Source organism: Molothrus aeneus, chromosome 16 (assembly GCF_037042795.1).
Source record: "Molothrus aeneus isolate 106 chromosome 16, BPBGC_Maene_1.0, whole genome shotgun sequence".
Lineage (NCBI taxonomy): Eukaryota > Metazoa > Chordata > Aves > Passeriformes > Icteridae > Molothrus > Molothrus aeneus.
This window is the reverse complement of record NC_089661.1, coordinates 9435009-9442981: the sequence shown is the minus strand read 5'-3', so window position 1 is coordinate 9442981 and position 7973 is coordinate 9435009. Positions and strand designations below refer to the sequence as shown.

Below are 7973 nucleotides of genomic sequence, written 5' to 3'. Positions count from 1 at the left end.
CCTTCTCCACCTCCCACATTGCAATAAAAAAATAATAATTAAAAAAATAGGGCCAAAGACCAAGGCCATAGACTAAAATTGTTCTGCAGGCATGACCTCACAGTTTACAGGAAGTATTGAGTATCAGCATTGAAAATTAGTCACCATCAGGTAGCAGAACCCATTTTCAAGAAATGGTTTCACTCAACTTCAAGTGATGAATCAGGCACTGAATGTTTGATTTCCCTACTTTTAAGAACAAAAGCTTAGATTACATTTAGGTATTATGTTTGATAATAGCTAAAACTGACTACAAACAGAAAATGAAACACTGATACTTTTGCAAGTTTGGGGTTTGACCACTTTTGCTGTCAGGTTTATAGCGACCTTCCATGAAGAAGGAAAGAATTTGCAAAACAGACTATACATATATAAAGATCACCCAAATAAAATAGACCTTTTCAAGGCAGATTTTCTTTGTGGAAGTCCCTCTGGTCATTTTCTAAAATGTTTTAGCTTTTAATTGATTTCATCATTAACCATGAAATAACCATCTTAGTCTGAATCTTGTATCACTACTTCCAAAAATACTAAGATAACTGAGATTTTGGGATGCAGTAGAGGATTAATTTCAAAGTACAATAGGATTTGCTCTTACCAGTGCAGGCTGGTAAAGGACAGCATTATTCTAGCACTTCTGAATTTATTATTCTTGTTTTCACACTGTCAGGAGATTGATATCTATGATAATTTAAGTATGACAGTTGATCATAAATAACAGTACTTTTATAGGCAACATTTGGTTTATTTTAAAGTTTAGCAAGTGCAGCTCTTCCTTGAGGATTAGAGGCTCTGCAGTCTAAAAAAGGATTCTCCCCCCACTCCCAGTTACTGGTTGTAACAGAAACAAGTGGCAGAACACATTTTATTCTGTGCACTCTTAGGGGGGGGAAAAGGTTTCAAAATATTCATGTACTCTTTAATGTACTCTTCAATTTTTTGAAAAGTTACACTAGGTTCTAACCTTAATGTGTTTTATAAGCCCCAGATTCTAGCTGCAATTCTCAGCTGTCAGAGGTACCACATACTCGAATTAAATACTGGATTTTAATTGAAGCAGCTGTTTTGAAGAGAAAAAAAAGCAGAAAAATGTCACATTGACTACATACTGCTCTGTCAGTTATACCACCTGTCATACACCCTGATGAGAGACTATGGACTCTTACATCTCTACATGGTTTCTGTCAATTTGTTGTGCATAATTAATTGCAGGACAATGTTTCTGAGGTGGAACAAAATATCAGCATATGCTTATGCTGAGAAATTATAGGGAGAGAAATATGTGCATGACCAGGCCATAAAAACAAAAGGGGCAACCTGACAATGAGATTTTATATTAGGAGAGTACATACAGGCTTGCTTCTTCCAAAAATTAAATGTGTATACCTGTAAGGGACAAAGGTGGTGAGAAGGAGAAAGGAAGCAAACTTTGGCAAAGTTTAAGAAAGTGCTGTCATTACAGTCCTAATAATAACTTAAAAAAAAAAAAAAAAAGAGAGAGAGAAATAAACCACAAACAAACAACAAACCACCACACCTCAAACAACAGCAAATACAAACCCAACACTGAAAAAGCAAAAGGCTAAAAAATGTCTACAGCTAGAACTGTCCCCTGGTCAGAATGATGCAGACACAATAGCTGAGATTGCACTGGCTAAAAACCACATGGAGAAGAAACACCACCATCTCTACTGCATTTTTTACTGCAATGTCAGAAAGCAAATAAGCATTTGCATAAGCATCCCAACATCATACTGTGGTAAAACACTTTTTATCTACATGCAGAGCTCTGTGCACACATTTAAAAGTATATTTTCGTTTCATAGCAGTACACCACATAGTAAATTTTCACTCAAGTGTAACTGTAGGAAATTCTCTTAATATTGAGTATTTTCTTATTTCTTTTCTAATGGCAGAAATAAAACTTTGCTATGTAGTACAGGAAGGATCTGGACACTAATCAATGAAATTTCAGATATCACAAGTTATTTAGTAGAACCCTGACATTTTGCTTAGAAATAACCTCTTCCTAGAGAAGGATGAGAGACAAAAATACAGAAATATGAAGGCAACTCTTGGTTGAGTATAAAGGTCCCTTACCCCTACTAAGAATATCATTTTTCTGTACTGTAATAATCATCTGAGACAGTCCTAACAGCACATTAACTCAGGAAAGTTTTCCACATTGGACATAGTGAAGCCATGAAACTCCACACAAACTGGTTCTTGGCCAAGACACCTTCCATCTTTTGAGATGAGTTAATATCAAAACATCTGTAGGAAGAGAACAGTGGCCTAAACCACATAGTGCTAGATTTATCTATAGTTTCAAAGGATGGATGCCATCCTTCAGGTTCCTTATTCTCCCTCCAGACAGGAAAAGCCATTGAAACATTGCCTCAGTCAGGGCAGGCAGTTCTGTTAGTGCAAGAACAGCGCTTTCACTTCATGGCCTCCCCAGGCTTAAAGTGCAGTCTATTACATGAGATTTTAACATACCAAACTATGCTTTATTTGAATTTCAGAAGGAATGTTCAAGTTAAAATTACCTTTTAGGTTTTAAGCAATAAAATTCAAGGCAAGGTACATAAACTATCTTAAAATGGATTAAATCCACTTATTTAAGTATTCTTTGTATCTTATGATCAATATACATATAATACACAACAAATATCCATCATTTCACTTAGCTGTATTGTATTTAAAGTGATCCTGTAATAAGTAATGAAAGGCCACACATTCAAACAAGACTTTGCTTAAAACAGGACTGTATTAGCTGGACTGTGATATGTAACACAATTCAATATTCCAAGATCTCCTCCTCCACAGGCTCGTCATCGATAACGAGAAAACCCTTGGCACTCTGCTGTACACACATTTAAATTCTAGTTTATTGGTGGTGTCTCTCATGTTTCATTTCCTTCCCTTTGAAATCACCATGAGAAAAAGGTGCATTAAAAACTGTGGTTTTATGCCTTTAGCTATTCCTCTTGCTTATTAACCTGACAATCTCACCTCCAAGTTCTTGTATAGAACTGTGGTTCCCGAAACACGTAGCTCCCAAATGACACACAGCAGAGAATGTTCCAGGCCAAAGCAGGCAGCTGTACAAACAAGGTCTCAAGTGACAACTGCAGGTACAGCTGTGCCAATGGATCCTTTGTACAGGAAGTCCAAGCACTCGAGTTTTGGGTGCAGGGCTGTGTTTGTGCACATCTGAATGTAAGGTTCACCATACAGGAGAGTATGGCTGTACCTGTGGAGCTGCACTGAGATTAATGTGGAGTTGCACAACATTGTCTTTAGCAATCAAGCCAGCTTAAACAGGCTCCAACCCCTCCCAGCCTTCATTCCTCTACCTCAGCTCTGCCAAGTGTTTTTGGGTCAAGATACAGGCAGACAGCAGCTTAACACCGTGACTCCAAGCCACAGACATTTGGAGGAATGAATGTTTCTGGTGTTCTGGGATGTCAGATCAGAATCAGATCCACATCACTTCAGGAATCTTGAACCTCTGCAACACCACGTGTTAACCTGTGTTAATGCTGCTCACTGCAAGGCTGATTACAGCAGTGGAGATGAGAGTGGATGGCTTGACTGAGAGGGAACTGCTGCTGTCAGAGTAATTACCCATGATACATAATCCAGTATTATTTTGGGACTTTCAGTGACAGGTGATTGCATGGTCAAAAGTCTGCAAGTTAAGCAATCATTTAAAAGCACACCAGGGAAAAGTTATTTTCTAAATTAAAGTAAGTGGCTTTTCATCTCTTTTAGTATCCAAAAGAAACTATCAGCCAATGGGGATCATGAAAACACAATGTATCACTTAACATAAAAAGTAATATATCTTATCTTCAGCACTCAAATAAGATTTAAAAATTTCAGCACTTCTCTCCCTAAGACTGATAATCAGCATCTTATCTTCATAATCAAGGACTTCTCTACACCTGTGCTAACAGTTCAATAACCACCACACTGGAAAGTACTAGCTTTCCAGCTAAGTTCAGTTCAAACTAAGTACAACATCACTTCTTCTCTTTGCAAGATGAAGCAAGACCAGCTAGTGAAAAGGATACCTAGTCTGTGAACCACTTCACTCCACATTAAGTCCTCACTTTTAAGTCAGAGCCAAGGGGAAGCTGAAAATGCATCCTAACCCTCACACCAGTACCTCCCTCTTGATGTGAGCCTTTAGAGCACATTAAGCTGATCTACAGCAATGCCCCTGCTGAGGATTTTGGACATCAAGTTCAAAGTTTGGCCTACTGCAGGATGAGTTTCTCCACTGAAGTGCCACCAGGAGCCTACTCCTTAAAATTCTATTCACCCGCAGCTCTATGGATTCCAGTATTCCTGCCCTGTTCTTTGGCAAAACTCATTATCACAAACCTGTCCCAAAGCCAAAGTCAGCAGGCCCAGAAGCTGTCACTGTACTTCAGCAATAACAATCATTCTTTCAAGGAAAAAGAATTGTTTGGAAAGTTGTTTACAGTGTCTATTGTAGCACAATAAAGCTCACAAGGTATTGTATTGTTAAATTAGAGCAGTACCATCCTTGGAAAGAACACTGCTGACAATTATGCTGTATTGAAGACCACCCTCCCAACAGCTTTCCAGTTCAAAGTGTTTTAAGGACTGATACATCAGTTGCTGTTGGATTCAGAGCAGGAATTCAATTCTACAAGAAACAAATTTCATTGGACATGAGTATAAATAGTAGTAGCCAGAACACTCCACTAATACAAACTCTATAGAAAACAAAGGATCTGTGCTAATCAAATTGGGTTCTAGTTTAGTGTTATCAGCAGACCTGCAGAAGTCCCAGAGTCTGAAAATGATGAAGTTCTTCACACTCAGATGCAGCTATTCCTTACCATAAAAAAGTCTTCCATCAGCCAGTTTAACCAGCAATTATACAACTATAGTTTTTACTTCAGCTAATTCTCACTAAAACCTAAACTGTAACCTTGTCTCTTATTTTCTTGTAGTATTAAAAATAGTCGTTATTAAAATCTCAGTACTTTTTTACCTTCACTACTGCATACCAGAGACCTGCTAGTGCAAAAGCTAGCACAGAGATTACTAGCTGGATGATGTGAAAATCATTAGTCACATATTGTATATTCATAAGCATTTGCTCATATCCAAGTGTTTGCTCTGAAGATACAAGGTTTAAGCAACAAAGGAAAAAACATGGTTTCTGGTTGTTTGAGAGTCCCATAGCAGAGTTGTTCAGAGAGGCAACTGGATTAGAACAGGAATCAGGAAGTCCACCAAGCTCCAATGCTTTAAAAAATACAAACTGCAATTCATTCTCTTTGCTACTGCTCATTTCTAATTCCAGAAACCACAGGTTTTTATTATACTGCAAATTTCCCAGCCAGAATTGTGCAAAACATACAAAGTTGTCTCCTGGGCAGCCTGAGCTGAAGTCTGCAGAGATGCTACAAGCTTCTTCCAGCCAGCCTGTTACTGAAATGCCACCAATGCAGTGAGAAACCCTATTGAGATTGTCTTTCCCAGAAGAAAAATGCAGATGAAATGAATCCTTCCAAGGAGCAGCTGCACTTGAGTTTGTCCCTGCTGATTCACTGAAGCTCAGATGCATTTCCTTGCCAACAGAGGACGGAGGTATAGTATTAAAGAGAGAAAAATTCCTGGTGTTATGTAATTCTTGTAGTCTGCTACTATGATTTTGAGAACTGTCCAACATGGAATGCACGTGTGTCAGGTGAGCTGCTGGCTTGTGGTGATCTGGGCCATTGTCACATACTCGTTTCTGGGTGAAATCTTCTTTCTTCATAGTCCTAGAGCACACGAGCACAGCTTTGATGCTTCACAACAGGCTGGATTTGAAGAAGAGTGACTGAGTCTAGTTGCAGCATACAGCAGAAGCAGCACACCAAGTCACAAGTCAATGGATCTCAATATGGACCTAAAGAGAAAGAATGCAGGAAGTTATTACACTGATAACCCAGTTTCCTGGTTCCCAGTGTACTGAACCAAAAATAATTAACACTCTTTCACATAAAGAATAACCCAGCTACAGAAAGTAACAGTTGTCCCAACAGATAAGTCCCCCTACAGGCTGCCTGAGCACATCCAGAGGGGTAGGAAGTATGCCCAAACACCAGCTGCCCTTCTATAGTTTCAGTTTAATCTGCTACAAGCTCTCTTTCAGTGACAGGCATGAAAGTGAGTCAGCAAAGGAGAAGCCAGAGAGATTCGCTGTGTAACAGCAGCATTTCCCCTCACCAATGGACAGGCTGGGGCTGATTCCTGGCTTAACATGGAAGGTTAATATTAAAGTAATCCTCCTGTAAACAGAAGTGCAAGCTGAAATCAGACACACAACGCTGGAAATCGACAAAAGCTTCCCGGAGGGAACTGGTCAGACTGGCTGGCCCAGCAGTTAGCGGGGATCAGCTGTAGCACAAAGGAAAGCTGGTGCTGTTCCAGGAGAGCCATTCTGTACCAACACTGATAACGAGCAAAGGCAAGGCTTTTTCAGCTACCAGGGTTACCAAGCTACGTGTACAACTCCTGGCCATCTGGCTCATTTTCAAGCTTCACAATTTTAGGGCAAATCGCAACAACAAAAATAAGAGATGCCACATTTTGACCTCTTCCCATTTCAAATTACCTTTTACAAGTAACAAACTCTAACCAGACTTGTTTTGCAGCCCTTGGCCACTGGCCAGATGTCAAAACTTTCATTACAGCTATGTTTACGAGGAGAAAGAGTGTCTGATCCTTGGCTAGAACAGACGCTTGTAGCAACAGTGCACAGCCTGTTCCTGCTGCCAGTTAAGTTAAAAGTAAATTTTTTATTTCACAAAAACAATGAAACTCCAACCCTACAACAGGTCAAAGCTGTGTTAGAGTTCCACGTTTTGTAGAAACAGGCTCAAAACAAGAGAGATACAAATTCAATCTGAAGCATCTTTTTCATGCAATAACACCGGTTTTTAAAACTGTCTGCATTTTCCGTACTGCAACTATTCTTGATTTCAAAAAAAACCCCAATCAACCGATGAAGGAAATTATTTGCTCCTTACAAGGTGTCAGGACCGTGCTATCAAAGTGCACACATTCACGATTTATTCTCAGTATTTAAGTCAGCTATGGCTTGGGAAAAGGCACAGGGAAGCGGGGCGTTTGCTGCTGACGCGCAGAGCGAGCAGCACAGCGGGGCACTCGCCCCCGGCCACCGGCAAGGACAAGGCTGCGGGGCTGCATCCGCGCAAAGCCAAGCGGCACTGCCCGGTGACACGGGGCAGGCAGAGCCCCCGCCCCGCCGCACGGACCGGCACTCCTTGGGGGCGCTCCGCCGTTATCGGGAGAGCGGCTGCGAACCGCCCCCGGGCCCGGCCGGTGACACCGGGACACGAGCCCGGCCCGGCCCCGCCGCCCCCGCCCACCTGCAGCCGCACGTTGAGCATCATGGAGGCGACGATGTAGAGGTAGGGGAAGTTGATGCGGAGCTTCCAGGCCAAGTCGAAGAAGATGAGGAGGGTCCTGGTGAGCCCCTTGCAGAACACGCCGTAGGACCTGGCCGCGGCCGACTGGGAGAGCCTGGCAGCGAGTGCGGACAGAGCCGCCGCCATAAACCCGCCCCCGCTCCCGCGGCCGCGCCGCGCCCGGGCGCCGCCGCCGCCTCCCCGCGCTGCGCGTGCCCGCCGGGCGGGGCGCGCGGCCGCGCGTCAGCACCGCGCGTGCGCCGGCCGGGCCGGGCCGGGCTGCCGCAGCGCGCGGCTCTGCTGGATGCGCATGCGCTGGAGGCGGGCGGGGCGGGGCCGTTGGAGAGGGAGCGGCCCCGCCCTCACGCGCCGCCCCTCGGACCAGGCCCCGGTGTCGGTGCCGGTGCCGGGAATGGGAATGCAGAGGGAGCTTTCGGGGTCAGCACAGCGATCATCGAGTCCCGCTGCTGG

At 42.9% G+C, this 7973-nt stretch overlaps 1 protein-coding gene across 1 annotated transcript; it reads right to left on the bottom strand.

The window, feature by feature from the left end:
- Nucleotides 1–1726: 1726 nt before the first annotated feature.
- SMIM10L3 (small integral membrane protein 10 like 3) lies at nucleotides 1727–7678 on the bottom strand. The gene is made up of 2 exons (XM_066560587.1): nucleotides 7464–7678; nucleotides 1727–5977 (listed from the first exon to the last, which is right to left on the bottom strand). Exons 1-2 carry the CDS (start codon nucleotides 7647–7649, stop codon nucleotides 5957–5959), a joined length of 207 nt encoding a protein of 68 aa, XP_066416684.1. The 5' UTR covers nucleotides 7650–7678; the 3' UTR covers nucleotides 1727–5956.
- Nucleotides 7679–7973: the final 295 nt, after the last annotated feature.

Bases quoted from the DNA above. Each gene is read 5' to 3' on its own strand.
- SMIM10L3 (XM_066560587.1), bottom strand. From the start codon at position 7,649: ATGGCGGCGGCTCTGTCCGCACTCGCTGCCAGGCTCTCCCAGTCGGCC. The intron at 5,978-7,463 runs GTGGGCGGGGGC...CTTTCTCTTTAG, and splicing joins TGCTCAACGTGCGGCTGCAG to GTCCATATTGAGATCCATTG.